The 16,239-nt window shown below is 36.1% G+C and overlaps 3 protein-coding genes across 5 annotated transcripts; 1 reads left to right on the top strand and 2 right to left on the bottom strand.

Annotated features, from left to right (window-relative positions):
• The first annotated feature begins 3,881 nt into the window (after positions 1-3,881).
• LOC113731461 (stress enhanced protein 1, chloroplastic) lies at positions 3,882-6,264 on the top strand. 2 transcript variants are annotated; one of them, XM_027256751.2, is made up of 4 exons: positions 3,882-4,120; positions 4,265-4,366; positions 5,249-5,427; positions 6,048-6,264. In XM_027256751.2, exons 1-4 carry the CDS (start codon positions 4,075-4,077, stop codon positions 6,150-6,152), a joined length of 432 nt encoding a protein of 143 aa, XP_027112552.2. In that variant the 5' UTR covers positions 3,882-4,074; the 3' UTR covers positions 6,153-6,264. The 2 variants fall into 2 exon arrangements, with proteins under 2 accessions (XP_027112552.2, XP_027112553.2); XM_027256752.2 differs by having other exon boundaries at positions 3,940-4,120; positions 5,252-5,427.
• Positions 6,265-6,486: 222 nt separating this feature from the next.
• Positions 6,487-8,937, bottom strand: LOC113731460 (uncharacterized). Of its 2 annotated transcripts, none has more exons than XM_027256748.2 (5): positions 8,762-8,937; positions 8,591-8,652; positions 8,011-8,060; positions 7,168-7,307; positions 6,487-7,085 (listed from the first exon to the last, which is right to left on the bottom strand). In XM_027256748.2, the coding sequence occupies exons 1-5, from the start codon at positions 8,779-8,781 to the stop codon at positions 6,881-6,883; spliced, it is 477 nt and encodes a 158-aa protein (XP_027112549.2). In that variant the 5' UTR covers positions 8,782-8,937; the 3' UTR covers positions 6,487-6,880. The 2 variants fall into 2 exon arrangements, with proteins under 2 accessions (XP_027112549.2, XP_027112550.2); XM_027256749.2 differs by having other exon boundaries at positions 7,168-7,304; positions 8,762-8,923.
• A 3,333-nt stretch (positions 8,938-12,270) lies between these two features.
• LOC113731459 (protein STRUBBELIG-RECEPTOR FAMILY 7-like) lies at positions 12,271-13,734 on the bottom strand. Its single transcript, XM_027256747.2, has one exon. It carries the CDS (start codon positions 13,570-13,572, stop codon positions 12,403-12,405), a length of 1,170 nt encoding a protein of 389 aa, XP_027112548.1. The 5' UTR covers positions 13,573-13,734; the 3' UTR covers positions 12,271-12,402.
• Between the last annotated feature and the right edge of the window lie 2,505 nt (positions 13,735-16,239).

Here is a 16,239-nt window from a genome sequence, read left to right as displayed (position 1 = left end):
TCTTCTTCTAACATCATACAGTGTGTATGGCCAACCCTGCACTGATGGCCAACTCCATACTTCTCTCCACATTTGAAACACAGTCCATTGTTCCTCCTATACTGCATTTCTTGTGCAGAGAGTCTCCTAGGTTCCTTAGTGCCTTCTTGCCGATTGGCTAATTTAGGATGATTGGGGCTGCTGTGGTTTGGAATCCTATACGAGTTAATCCCAAATGCTGTACTAGTGTTTCTTGACAATCCAAGCTTGTTTTCTCCTAGTGGTTTGACATTCTCCTTAGAATTCTTATTCTGCAGTTTCAGTGCATACTCTTGCCACTGAGACAGTTCAAATGCTTCAGCTAGAGTAGCAGGTTTCAACATCTTGATCATAGGTTTGATCTCTTCCTTTAGTCCACTTATGAAACTAGAAATGAAATAAGTCTCATCCAGACTTCGATTTCTTATCATCATCAAGGCCTTTAATTCCTCAAATTTCTCCTGATATTCTTCAACATTGCCTATCTGCTGTAGTTTATTAAATTCTTCCACTATATCTAGACAGGTCCTATCATTAAACCTGCAGCATAGCAGATTCGCAAATTCTTCCCAACTCAGCTTAGGTTTCGCAATTTTTACTCCCTGGAACCACTTATCAGCCCTGCCTTCCAAATACATTTCAATAACATCTACTTTATATTCTTCTGGAACTTGATAGTTCAAAAAATATTTGTTGCATTTACGTAACCATTCTCTAGGATTTTCTCCAGCAAACATTTGTAAATCAATCTTAGGAGGATTTGGAATATGAAACTTACTCCCATCCTTCCTGAAGGATCTCTGAGTCTCGTAGTCTGTGGTTAATCTCTGATGAGCTGGTGGAGTTGGTAGGAGTGGCAGCTGGTCGATCATTCTGCTACTCCCCTCGTTTGCTTGTTCCCTGCCAGAGTTCAGCTTCAGTAGCAGATCATTGAATTTCTGCTCAAACATCTGAGTGAAGTTCTGCTCCATTCCTGATAACAGGCCTTCCATCCGCCTGTTGTTCTCTTCAAGCTCCACCTTCAAGTCTTTCTTGATTTGCTGGTGTTCAGATTTGGAAGTGTGTAGGGATTCAATCAATTCCTGTAGCTTGATTTCTTGTTTCCTGACTTGCTCTTCGATGGTGCGAAATCTTGTGCTCTCTGCCATGATTGTGTTGCAAATTCCAAGGATCTACTGCTCTGATGCCACTTTGTCACGAACTCAAGGTTGTTTCTGGAATTGTGTGATTGATCTAGGATGAGTTTGGTAGAAATTGGGGAAATTGGAGAAGGAGAAAGGAATTGAAGGTCGAGAGAGAGAGAGAGAGAAGAAGATTCAGAAGAGAGGAAGTGGAAGAAATGACCGCATCAAATCTGTTATCCTCATTCATGTGGGTCCCTCCTAATATAACCAATTCTAACAGCTTGTGTCAGACGTTTACAACTGAATTACCTAACTAATGGCTCATTACATGAAACGACATCATTTACTAGTACTTAAGTAAGACCAAAACAGCATCGTTTGTACAATTCTATTGAATTAACAGACCAATGCTCAGATTGAGCCTTTATTATGCTGCAGTCCTTATACTTAGCAGCCTGACACTGCCCAACATCACTGACCGTTGCACCCAGGATTCGAACCTTTGCAGTAATACTCACCTAACTAGGCTACTACCACCAGCTCTAGCCCGGGGGTGGGGCACATTTCTATATATTTAGTTTTTTTTTTTTTTGTCGCTGGATATCGGTCACTCCGGACTGGTAATACCGTCTGTGCCACTATTCCCATCGCCCGGGGAGAGCGGGCCCCACCGATCCCCGAGAGTATTACCCCAAACACTCAGCCTTGGGGTCGAACCCCAGACCTGTCTTACCTAACGAGGCTACACAAGCCAGCTGAGCTGCCCGTGGGGGGCCATTTCTATATATTTAGTTGGTACTCCGTTTGTTGAGGAAGCACTGCTACTAACTTTACTTCTTCTTTTTCCGTCGTTTTATTCTTCAGATTACAAAATCACTTTACTTGAAATAAGAGCACATATAAAAACAAATATCATATAAGCTGTGACTGTAAAGCGTCACTTGCATAATCCATAAACTCTATTCAATTTTTCTATTAATGATTATAATTAGTTAAGAAACTGGTACGGAAGTAACATATTACTCCCGCCGTTCATAAAGATGGGACAGGCCAACTTCCTATTTCACACACATTAAGAAGTATAAATTATTATTGTTCAACTAATTGCTATTTTTTTCTTCAAAAAAATTTTATTTACTATTTTCCTAACATATCCCTTATCAATATTAAATGACTCATCCAAAGTAGATGATTTGTATTGTTGATTCGAAACTAAATACTATTTACTTTTAGGTCTGTTTAATAGATGCTCGTTGGGCATGCATTAAGATATACTTCAAATGTTAGATTTTTAGAAATGTAAGATTAATTAGAAAAAGTGTATAAATCCAAGGAAAGATTATAATTATTAGTGTGTGTATATACATGATAAATTAGATGAAATTTAATTATATTAACAAGTGCTCATTGAGTACCCGTTAAAAAAAATCCTTTATTTTTTCAATGCAAGATTCAATCTAATCAATGCTACAATAATTGACTCGATATATGGTAGATATATAGTTTTTAGTGTTGTGTTTATTCCTCCTATTAGAATAATTAACCATTAGAGTTGAATATTTGCAGATAACAATGCACATTAAATATGAACATATTAGTAAATCAACAAGATAACCACCCTTTAAAAAATATAGTCCTATAAATTGAGACTAATACAAAAAGAAAGTAAGTCTATTTTTATTTGACAAAGTGAGTATAATTCTAAAACACACAAATATTGGAGGGATTGACTACATATTACTTTGATTCTTGGAAAAATAACCTATTTCGTCCCTCATACTTTGGAAGAGAAAACCATTTTTGTCCCTTACTTTTTATAATGAAGCAAATTAGTTCTCCACGCCCTCAAAATGAGGCAAATTAGTCCTAGAATAAATCAATTTTAGGCATAAAATTAAACACATCACCTCAGTTCCTTCCAATTCTACTTATACCTGATATGCACATGACATCAAATCAGCATAAAAAAATAAAAATTATAACATAAAAAACAAACCCTTTCATCCAAAAAAAAAACTTTTTTTTTTGAAAAAATGATATGAAACCAACACAAAAAGAAAAGATAAAATTATAACATAAAAACCAAACCATTCTCTCTAAAAAAAACTAACAATTAACAAAATAAAAAACAAACTCTTCTCTCTAAAACAATTAAAATTTTTGAGAAAAAAATTTGTAACTCAAGGTTCAAAAATGGTTAAACAAACTATTTTCTCTAAAATGGTTACAAAATTTTGAGTTACAAAATTTTGTAACTCAAGGTTTTTTATGTTATAATTATAATTTTTTTCTTTTATGTTGACATTATAAATTAAACATTAATAAGAACGTTTTGTGTAGCCAATTTTAGTTTGATAATATTTTAGTGGAATTTACTTTTAATTGCGGAACACAAAAGCAATTTTTAATTTCAATCCCATCACTTCTTACGTCATAATTTCTGCATTTTTTTCACTTATATTTGAGTAACTGCAAACTAGTAGGGAGTGTACGCATGTAAATGGAGATTAAAATAATTCATTTCCTCGGCCCAGAGATCTTATAGAAAAAAATATTCTACATTTCTTTGATTGTGACATGAGGAAAGGATGAGGTTTTTTTGAAGGAAGGAAAGGATGAATTGGACTATAGAGGCGGAGGAAGTATAAGTTAAAAATCCAACAACTTTCACTTATAAAAAAAAAGAAAAAAAAGAAGCTAATCTAATACATTTATTCCACTCGCTTCCTCAAGCTGTATATGGATATGACACCTGTGGTACCTGCTGCCTTTCCTCCTCATATACATTAACAGCAATATTAAATTCACGGCCTTTTCTTATCAATCCAAAACCTGGGGAAGCAGCAGCACCAGTTATTCAAGCTGCTTCGAGGAAGAACACGTACATAGTAGTAATTGAAGCACCCTTTTTTCAATAGCGTCCCACCTCAGAATGGCTTTGGCTCAAGTCTCCAATTGTCTTTACACTTCCGTTAGAGGTTTCAGCTCATCTATCCACTCCTCTATTTTGTTTTTGTTTTTGTTTTTTTTTTAAACTTGTTCATTTATTTTACACGACGGCTTGTGAATGAAACTTCATGTGATTTATAGTTCCTGATGTGACGGAATTCACGTTTCTACAGATGTTTGTGTCTCAAACCCAGTAAGGATTTCATCTGCTGCTCGAATTCCTATCAGTGGTGTTGCTAAATTTGGAACTACCTTCGCTTCCGGCTCTCCTCTTCGTATGTTGAATACCTTTCACTCGCTTTTTTTTTTATTTTTTTTTATTTTGGTTTTTTGTTTTTGGTTGGGGTTGGGGTTGGGGTTGGGGGGGGAGATGGATGGTTAGAAGAAGTACTATTAATTAGCTTGTGGATGAGGGTCAAACAGATTTTATGCTTTTGTTGTTTACAAAATTCTTGAAGATTAGCCTGCACTCTCTGATTAAATATTTATCTTGTAGTGCATATATTATGTGGAGTAAAAACAACTATAATTACTATACTTCAACCTTAGGCTTGTGAGCAACTGGAAATGCAAGTTAGGACATTGAGTCAAATTTCCTCATCAGTCATCTGAGATGGTAGTCTGTACCTTCGCTTTCGCTTGGCAATTGGCATGCTAAATTGCTAAAACTTTTCTCGCACTGCTGCTCTTTACATTGTAATGTGCTACTCAAATCTTCAGCACTTCAAGGCCTTTTAATTTATGCACTCTTATCCGTCTGACACGAATCAATTGTCATCCTAATGATGTTTCCTTTCAGTTTAGTCTTATGCTCACTAGCTATGATGATGGTTATCTAATGTTGGAATGCCAAAATAACATGGAGCCAACTCTGTTACAAGGATAAGAATTTCTTTTTTTCTTTTTTTTCCTTTATAATGTGTCTCATTTCTACCTAAATTACGTATATGCTTTGCGAGTTCTGTTTTGTTTTCAAGTATGTCAGCACCTAAGTTGTTTTTCTGCTTGGAATGCTGAGAGGCAAATAAGAAAGAGCAAATTAAGATTTGCGTTTCTTCGCGTTTAGCTATTGCTGTAAGATTTAGAAACCAATTTTTCCCCCCTTTGTCCCCTATCTAAGGAAATTCATAAGATGGTATCCTCGTTTCTGTTTCCAGCAGTTCAGAGATCTTCTTATTCAACAAAAGCTGCAAGCAAAGCTACTTCAGTGTCAATAAAATGTGAGCAGGGTGCCAAAGGGGGCAACAGTGTTGATGTGTGGCTTGGTCGATTTGCAATGGTTGGCTTTGCAGCGGCTATTAGTGTTGAAATAGGAACAGGCAAAGGACTTCTGGAGGTTTGACACTCTGCACTTTTGCTTTTCTTGATACATACATGCCTGATAACAGAACTGTTAAAACCACTAATCCACAACCAAAAAAAAAAAAAAAAAAGACTACAATACAAATTTTTGTCGGTATTTATAGTCTCGTGATGTTTGCTTTCTTCTTGTTCTTGTTAAAAGCTTTAACGTGCAAACTCCATCAGAATTACAGATGTTTTATCCACTTCGCATGATACTTTATTTACTAGTAAGATTTTATTTAATGGTGCAACAACTCTATATCCGTAAAGATCAAGTAGGCAGCCTTCATGAGAGTTTAGTGCTAACCAATAATTTTTGCGGGTGCCTAGTTAATTTGTTACAGTGCGAAAAAGTAAAGATGCATCAAACAAGTTTTGACCAAATCAATTAGCAATGATGTACACCCATAGTCTAGGTATCTCCCAGCCATTTTCATCATTCAAGATCGCCCCAAAAAGCTGTTAACATTAGAATTCTCTTACAGCATGCTTTTGTTAGGTTTTACCGGTCACAAACTCGAAGTAAATAATTAAGCCAAGGAATTAAATTTTCTCCATGTATTTAAGCAGAGTCTTTTCATTTTCGCTAATCCATCGTAATTTCATTTGCAGAATTTTGGTCTGACAGCTCCCCTGCCAACGGTGGCATTGGCAGTTACAGCATTAGTGGGTGTTCTTACAGCAGTTTTTATCTTCCAATCTGCCTCCAAGAGTTAAAAAAAGTTTTGTGTACCTGCAGCTCAATTGTAATATGAGAACACAATCTGCTGATACACACTTTGTCCTATTCTTACTCCCACAAGGTTCATCTGAATTACTTTTTGAACTATTGAACCAGACAACAAAACAATCTAAACTGCCCACTAGATATGAGTATCAGCAATCACCTTGACATATATTCAACTAATTTGAAGGAAGAAAGGATGAGCATTCACATTACTGACTTCCAAGTAATTATTGGTTAGACTAGACTTATTGGCAAACCAATACTCTCAAATGGTGTACTTTTATGTTAAATTCACATATGATGTGTCTCCACACATGCCAAACCTTAACATCAAAATTGTTTCACCAGATAAATGTAAGTCTTACACATCTACATTGGCTAATGTTGATCAGGTTAAAAAACAGTCAGCCAAAATTTAGCTTTAGAGAAACTACAAACAACGCAGCAGGAAGTTGTGAAGACCTTTATCCTGATCTGCAGTATTACTTATTCTAAGTCTAGTCAGCACATGCAGATCTTAATGTTCAAGTCACACAGGTGCAGGAGAAGCAGCTCGCTCCAGCTCCATGCAATCTCCTCGAACGAGAAAAGAGATCTAATAAATTAGCTTCGAACATCTATCCTTTGAGGGAAGTACTTTCACTCCACATTTTCGACCCAGTAAACGCCATTGAAAAAATTGCAATGGAACATAAAAGTAAAACGCCCACACGGCAATTCAAACTTCCATTTGTTGAGGCCCTCTTGAAGCTTTAGATCGTTTCCGTTTTGCTTTCTTGCTTTCACGCTTATTGTACTTCGGTTTAGGTTTCTTATCAGCAAGAGGCTGTGTATTTTGGAGATGTTGATGGATGGATCCTAATGGATCTGACTGGAAAGCAGGATGATTAAGAACTGTCTTCAACTGATTTCCCTCCTTCAACCTACATATTTACACATGTTTGAATTAGCAGTACACACAACATGGTTAAACCAAAACACTGTTGACAATAGTCAAGTGCTCACACTAGATTTTGCCTGGTTTTGCTGTTAAGCTTTGATGGAAGGGGAGATCTTTGCTGAGGAGTTTTCAACTCGGGAAGAAACTCAGTGAGGGAGGAAAAGTCATATGCCTTTAGTTTCTTTTGTCGACTCCTTGTCTTCTTCTAATATATCAGAACAGCACATCACATATCTTTCAAAGAAGAATGTAAAAAGTAGTAGCAAAAAAGAGTTAATTGTACAAGTTTTTGTCACTGGTCAATATTAGCAGGGAGATTGTGGATATTGGCACAACTAACAACATCGTTTCACTCCTTCTGCAACTATTGGTTCACTATGCTGCAGTTTTTTTTTTTTTTTTGTTGTTGAAAAACACTATGTTGAGACTCTGGAATTCATTTCAATGTAGACAAACTGCACTATGTTGCAGTTTGTGTGCAGTTTGTCTACATTGAAATGAATTCCAGAGTCTCAACTCCTTTGATCCCATTTAATTCTGTGCAAGTTAGTTCATTTATCTAGTATGCTCTGACAAAGAAGGAAAAGTAATGCTCGAGAAATCTATCCCGACAACATCCCATGGAAGACCTTATGGATTAGCACTAATAATTCAAACAGCAGAGTCCCAAACAGAAAGTTGGCTCAAAATCACTGGTGACAGTTTCCATGATGATGCAGAAATTATTGTCCAAGAATAGCACAAGCAAAAGAACACCACTCCCGAAGAATAAACTATCTTCCTTCATAACTCAAAAGTCCTAGTATAAACTTGTTGGAGAATATTTATGGCAGCTACAATCTTAGTTAAAATCTGACAAAGCCAGTTTTGAAAACAAGCATTCAGGAAGCCAGTGAAAACTTCTCTACCTTGGTAATGGCTTTTTGGGCTGTTAAGGAAGCAACTGTATCTCTGACCTCTGCAATGAAAATTCCAGAAAAACCAAAAGAAAAAGAAACAAAAGAATCAGAGATTTGACATCTCAGACGGACAGAAAACGCAAAACAAGAAAGCACCCAACTACCAAACAGACTTGCAAGTTAACATCGGTAAACATCAAGTTGCGAAAGCTCCAAAGGATCCTCTCTCTTACAATGAAAGCTTCAGATTACTATCTTTACACCTCGATATACCCCCAAGAACCAACTTCCGCCACCCCCTTTTCTCCACATTCCAAACCCAACACCTCAGATTCTTGGCAGAAGACTAGCCCAAGGACAGAAAAATATTGAAACTTTTGGTAAATTATGGAGGAAAAAGGATTCCAAGTATCTTCCTGATTGGTGGTTTACTACCAAAAACAAAAATTTATGAAAGAGCGCCAATATAATAAAATTGACTGGAAGAAATGCATAAATCCTTTAAACTCTATAACAAACTCAGAGTTAATCAGTTAATTGACATAAAAAAAATACGTAACAGCAAGTAAATTTCACAAAGGAAGCGTACTGGAATAAAACTGCACTTTCTTCTCGAATTTGCGTTCAGCACGAGTGGTTTTCGCCTCAGTTCTGAACAAACACGTTCACATAAAGCAACAATTACAAATAAAGACATGAGCAGTGAAATATTTAACCCAAAATAAGAAGTAAATAATTAAGTCGTCTTGGAGAAGCATACCCCGAGCTAGGTTTCCCCATGATTTGGACAATCCGCCTCTGAACGTGGAATTTTTGTCTTTGGGAGATTGTGGAAAAAGTTTGGATTTCAGTAATAACGACTCCAATATGAAACCGGAGCTTTTCCCCAGAAAACTGGTTCAGCGATGTGAAACTTCGGAGAGAGCCAACTCCAGAGGCAGTAGGAAGCCGAGCGTGAAAGTGGGTGCCATTTGTGGGACACTTTGTGGGCCGTTGCCCACGTGTTGGTGTTGGGCTAAAGTAATGGCTTGGATTACAGAATGGGACGGTGGGTTCATGCGATAAGACTCTACAATTGCTTGGGCCTGTCGTCCAGTACTCTCCCACTCCACTAGATAAGTCTTCAGTGGCAATACTTTAGCTTACGCTCCATACTCCATGATTGCAAACAGTTTTTCTAATTCTGACAGTGTAAAAGTGTCTTTTTTTTTTAGCTCATTGAAAAAGTGTCTCGTAAAAAAAAAACACACACACAGAGAGAGAGATAGAGAGACAGTGAAAAAGTGTCAATTTTTTTTTTTATCTTGTCAACCACATTTTTATCTCATATACATCATATCAAAAAATTATTATGATAATTATTTTTAAAAAATTTCTGAATAACCTTCTGTCCAAACGCATATTTTTTTGTTAATTATATTTTGACATCAAAAGAATTTAAAGTTCATGAGCACCATACATTTCATAAGTTTTTCAATGACGAAGAATGTTTCAATGTATACAAATCAACTAAAGCACCGTTTGGCAAATGAAAGCAAAACTATTATTTCTTCAATCGTGACCACAATGTACTACTGTAGTAGTAATAGTAGGGGGAGCAAATAACTTGAGCTTAATTAAACTATTTACGAGTTTACTCGATCGAAACTCAAATTCAAGATTGTATTGATCGAACTCAATCAAGTTTGAGCAATTCAACTAGTTGAATGAGCTCACATTTTAGCTCGAGCTCACGTTAGTCAAACTCAATCTAAATTCAAGTGGCTTGAATAACTCGATTAGGTCAAATTCTATGTACAAGTCTTGAAAGCTCTCGATTCCAAATCTAATTGTAAGTTTGATATTTTGCTTCATGCAAACCTCCTCTCTTTTTATTTTATTTAATTTACTCTGCAAATATCCAAGTGGATGATGGAACCATGCATGTGCATTGTAATCCGAGAGAATAATTTCTCTTTATGCAGGTAACGACTAAGAAATCAACCGAAAATATGGTGTAATGCAGATTTTTGAGATGACTATTATATTGTAGATTCATTAACTCATCAGGCAACTAATAAACAATTTAATGTGCTGGAGCACGCGATGACGTATTTGTTAACATTGAAAGTGGCCCAATAGTATTCCTCATTTATCTTAATAATCTTAATGATTAGTTGGAAGCAAAATCATTAGGCCTATGGTATCCCAATGATTATCTTGTTGAAAAGCGACGAATGGCAAATGATGGACCATTCTCAATCCCTTATCGTTGGCCTCCATTGACAGATAAAAGATTTGCAGTTGTGACAAGAAAGGGGAAGAGAAGGAAGGACAATTTTGGTAGAAGAAAGGTAAATCTTGGTCAAATGGGAATTGTTTGTATCACGGACCATTATCGATCTGTGATCAGGGCTTCAGCAAAGGAAGAAGTTTGCGGACGGACCATCCCTTTCTGATTTTAGTTAGTTAATTGATGATGCGTTTAGTTTAAAGATGTGCCGCCAATCTTGTGGGACATAATCATTGAACTTGCTCATTAATTATTGAAGAGGGTTAGGTTAAAGCATCTTTGCCAACTGTTTTTTCCTGCATTTAAACAGTGGTTCATGTTCGTGTGGTATAAAATTTAATTGCTTTCGGCTGACTCTAAGCTGTACTAAACTCTAAAAAAAAAAAATTTGCTGTACTGAGCTCCAAAAAACCTTCTGCTGAAGCATATATATATAACAAGACAAATAAACACGAACTAAGCACCTTTCCTGAACAGCTAGGCATCTGTTTAAACTCAAAACTAGCCCATGCAGGACCATACATTTCCGCATCCTTAAACAATTACGTTTCGTTTTTAAGTTTCCTGATTCTATATTGAAATCCGCATTGATTAGCCGCCATGCTAACTCTCATAATTCCTCATCTGCTCTTCATAAAACTTGGGATAAATCTCTAGTTAAAATTCATTTCAATAGGATTGTGCATTACAATGCTTCTGCTACTCACGAAAATGTGAAAGTACTTGATGGATATGGTAAATACATTAAATCCAATAGTTCGTACGACTATACAGAATTTTTTATTTTTAGTTTCCATGTCTCAAGTTTGTTGTCTGTACTCTACTCAATTACTACTTCTTTGACAGTTGACTTGCTAAACACATACACACAAAGTCGCTGGTAACCTAAAACCATAAAAATGGAATTACGAAGAGCATATATATATATATATATTGTCATTCGTCATTTATCTACTCTAATTCTATTTCTACTCCTACTCTAACCTAATCAAGGAAGGAAAGCACAATTGGACCTACTAGGAAGCCAATGACAGGGATTGAACTACTATCAGATCAAACGGAGATAGAGTGCACGTATATAAATTTAAGAAAATTAAATATTTTGGCAAATTATTGACCTTCTATCCCGTCAAAATTTAAAGCCTTTGGTCAGCTTAATGCCAGTTGGTTGCATTTATATGATATGACAATTTGTGGAATACCAAAGGACACTGGTCCGAGTATGGGGCCTTGTCCAAGGCAAAGAAGAGTAAGTACGATGGGCCACGCGATAAAATCTGGGGCCTAAAAAGTATAATAAAAGCCACCAAAAAAGGATTGAACGTCTTCACCCTCCGTCGGGTATGCCGACATCCAAATTGACCGTGCCCAACTGCCGCCGCGGACTTTCAACTTGTGGTATGAATTACACAATTGCATTGAAACTGGATAACATTTTAATTGGCGAGGCTTTGATCCATACATCAGTTAGCAATTAGTATTTAGACTCCAAGGAGAAAATTAGTCGGTGGAGTAAATTTCTTTGGAGGCATTCTTGAGTTAAAAATTCGAAGTAAATACCTGACTTCTTCTAAGTTGAATAAGTTTAGCAACAAATAGGGGGCTTTGCCCGCAAAAACGAAAACGTGGTCAACAACCACATTCGTGTGATATCATACGACACGAGGGCATCGACTTAATTGTCGTACCCAGCTACAAATTTTTGTCCGAAGGCCGCCTGAACAGTTGAAAGATTCGCGCTTACAGCTTTACAGGGTTACACCACCACCACCACCACCTCATCAGTCAAAGACTTGACATATTGCAATATTGGCCTGACACTTGTACTTACTTTTTCTATTTTAATGAATAATGACGACTGCTTTTCCACTACTTACTAATAATCCTTCATTAAATTTATTCCACAAGGATATTATTATTAAAACTATGCAACATTTTATACTTCGGATTATCTAAAATCCAGTCTCCACACAACACAAAAAAAAAGTAAAATAGAATAGAATAAAACACTAGCTCTAGTATATTTTATCTTACACGATCTTTGAAAATGAAAATTGTGTTGTACAGGTTTTTTTTTTTTTCCAAAAAGTAAAAAACAAAAACAAAAAATTGAAGACAATTGACTGACACTAGGACCTTGGTTTCCCCCCGTAGGCATGCTGACAAATGGCCGAAGGCTTCTGCGATTTCAAGCAAAGTTGCGAAGAAACCGGGCATTTTTGTAGGCAATTGTCCCCTAAACTGCCAGAAACTGACGTCCCCGCGCTGAAAAATCCCGCCGGCGGCGACCCATTCAAGAAATTCCCATCCAAAAACAGCCTCTTCAATGACTCCCTCTTGCTGTACACCCACGGGATTGGTCCACGAAACCGGTTGTAACGCAATGACAGAGACGACAACAAAGGGTACGCCGCGAAATTTACGGACAAATACCCTTCGATTCTGTTAAATCCCAGATCGACGGCCACCAGGTCGCTGTTCCCATTCTTAGGCTTCCAGATGTCGACCCGCGTGAAGCTGTTATTCGCCAAGTCCACCTGCTGCAAAGCAGGCAAGAGAAAAAACCAAGCTTCGAGTGTCCCGGAAAACGAGTTCTCGCTGAGTTCAACAACCTCCAATTGAGTTAACCCCTGGAATGAAGTCCTGTAAAGCGGCCCGGACAGATAATTGGCTTTGATCGCCAGCTCAATGAGGTTGGGCGGGAGCTTGGGGAGTGAACCGGTGAGTTTGTTGTAACTCAGGTCGAGCCTTCTCAAGCTGCCGATCGAGCTCCACGAGTTGGGCAGCGATCCCGAAAGATAATTGTGCGAGAGATCAACCGTCTCGAGGGATTTAAGCGCGGTTAAAGAGGGTGGGACTGTGCCGGAGAAGGAGTTGAATCGGAGTACAAGAGTTTGTAGATTGGTTAGGGAGTAGAGCTGTGGGATTGGGCCGGAGAATTTGTTGGTTGAGAGGTCGAGCGTGAGGAGCTGAGTGAGCTTGGAAATGAGTGGAGTCAGGGTGCCGGCGTAATCAGCCGGGTCGAGGGTGAGCTGGGTTACTCTGTTGCCACTGCATAAAAGACCGCAGGAGAAATAAGCCCGAGGAATGGAGCAAGGGTCGTTGGAGAAGTTCCAGGAGCCAAGGCATGAATATGGCTTAATTGAAGAGGGCTTGATAGCGGCTTTGAAGGCTTTAAGGGCCGTTACATCTGATGAAAAGGTGAGGCCGGACGTAGCTGAAATAATGAAGGAAAAACAAAGAAGGATGAAGAGGAAGAAAGGTGCAGGATTATGGATTTTCCCCGGCAGCTTAGGCATGGTAGAAATGTTGGAAAGTAGCGACGAGGGATCCGGGCAACGAGCGAGCGAGCGGAGAATGCTAGTAATATAGGAGTAGTTAGTCGTAATGGTGAAGTGTGTGAACCGAGGCGGGGAGATTTGATGGCTCCGGATCTTTTGTTACACATTAACATGTAACGACGCTTGTGGTATGTGCTCTCGAGTATTGTTTACATGTGTTTTTTATAAGAGTTAAATTTAGGGATAATTTCAGAAACCTCCCCTGAGGTTTCTGATATTTACACTCACCTCCCCTGTGGTTTGAACAATTACACTAACCTCCCCTGAGGTTACTAATCCTTTACAAATTCAGTCCAAATGATTAAAATATTGTTTTAGAGAGTGAAATTAGAATTTTGTACCTGATTTGCCCTTTGTGCTACATGTCCAATGAATGACAAAGTATTACAAATTAATTAATAATTAATAAATTTTAAGGAGCGTAGTTTATAAGCAAATACGTATTACTTATTTAAAGTACCAGCTCTTTACGTGTATTTTACTTTTAAATATTTACTTTATTACAAATATTTATTCTCAAATACAGATTTGTATTTACTCTCAAATATTTAATTTTTGTTAAATAAAAAACCTACCAGTTTTTCTTCCGTAGAAATATTAATATAACACTTTTTCAATTTTAGTTATAAATATTTATATATTTAGCATAAATTAAATGTAGGGGTGTGCATCGAATTCGAATTCGGTAATTCGGAAGTTTGAATTCGGAATTTTTCGAAATTTTGGTACCTGATAATTCGACCGAATTCGATTTCGAATTCACTAATTCCGAATTCGAATTCGTACCGAATTCAATTCGGAATTCGGTAAATTCCGATTTCACCGATTTCACCGAATTCGGAAAAATTTATATATTATTATATAATATAAAATTTATAATATTATATAATATTTTATAAATTTTATAAATTTTATATTATATTATATTATATTATATAAATTTTATATAATATTATATAGTATAAATTTTATATTACATGTATAAAAAATATATTTATATATTAAAAACGAATTTGAAATCGAAATCGGAATTCGAATTCCGATTTGAAAAACTCCATTACCGAATTCGAACCAAATTCGAAATATATGAATTCGGAAAATCCGAATTCGATTCCGATTTCCGATTTACCGATTTCGAAAATTCCGAATTCAATTCGAATTCGGTCGGTAAATCGGAATTTTTCGATTTTGCACACCCCTAATTAAATGATTCAGGATAAAATACTCATAAAGAACTAATACTTTACTCATGTAATGGATGAAAACCATAAAAAAATTAATACTTTATGGGCCATTTTTTTTAAAAAAAAAATATTTAATTTATAGTAAATAGATAACCTACTGATTTTCTTTTTGCGAGAATATTACTGTAACACTTTTTAATTTTTAATCACAAACGTTAATATATTTATTATAAATTAAATATTTGAAAATAAAATATCTGTACTGATTTAAGTTAAGGAGTGTAGTTTATTGATTTAAGTAAGGAGTGTAGTTTATAGGCAAATACACATAACCTATTTAAAGTACCCGCCCTTTACAGATATTTTATTTTCAAATATTTAATTTATGATAAATATATTAACGTTTGTGATTAAAAATTAAAAAGTGTTACAGTAATATTATCGCAAAAAGAAAATCAGTAGGTTATCGATTTAATATAAATTAAATATTTTTAAAAAAAAGAAATGGCCCATAAAGTATTAATTTTTTTATGGTTTTCATCCATTACATGAGTAAAGTATTAGCTCTTTATGAGTATTTTATCCTGAATCATTTAATTTATGCTAAATACATAAATATTTATAACTAAAATTGAAAAAGTGTTATATTAATATTTCTACGGAAGAAAAACTGGTAGGTTTTTTATTTAACAATAATTAAATATTTGAGAGTAAATACAAATCTATATTTGAGAATAAATATTTGTAATAAAGTAAATATTTGAAAGTAAAATACCTGTAAAGAGCTGGTACTTTAAATAAGTAATACGTATTTGCCTATAAACTACGCTCCTTAAAATTTATTAATTATTAATTAATTTGTAATACTTTGTCATTCATTGGACATGTAGCACAAAGGGCAAATCAGGTACAAAATTCTAATTTCACTCTCTAAAATAATATTTTAATCATTTGGACTGAATTTGTAAAGGATTAGTAACCTCAGGGGAGGTTAGTGTAATTGTTCAAACCACAGGGGAGGTGAGTGTAAATATCAGAAACCTCAGGGGAGGTTTCTGAAATTATCCCTTAAATTTAACTAGAGATATTATTGTAGTAATAATTTAGGAGATAATCCGCGTAGCATGAGAGAGAGTTAATGTGTGACAGAAGGCTCATTGGAGATTTGATGATTTCATACTACTACTGTACCGAATGTCAACGGATGTTGTTGTTCTCCAGTTGGACAGCAGTATACTGCTGTTGCACTCAAAAACTTGGGCCAACATCAATGGCAACATTGGCCCCAGCAAGGAACCTCTGCAACTGTTCACAGCTTGTACAATTATGTGATCGTTGTTGCACTAAAAAACCTAGGGCCAACATTAATGATAACATTGGCCCCAACATTGAAGCTGTGCAGTCATTCACATGGTATATCATGTTTGTGGTATTTTATAGG

This window comes from Coffea arabica, chromosome 2e (genome assembly GCF_036785885.1).
Source record: "Coffea arabica cultivar ET-39 chromosome 2e, Coffea Arabica ET-39 HiFi, whole genome shotgun sequence".
Classification (NCBI taxonomy): domain Eukaryota; kingdom Viridiplantae; phylum Streptophyta; class Magnoliopsida; order Gentianales; family Rubiaceae; genus Coffea; species Coffea arabica.
Note: the sequence above shows the minus strand (reverse complement) of the source record. Positions and strands in the feature narration are given on the sequence as shown.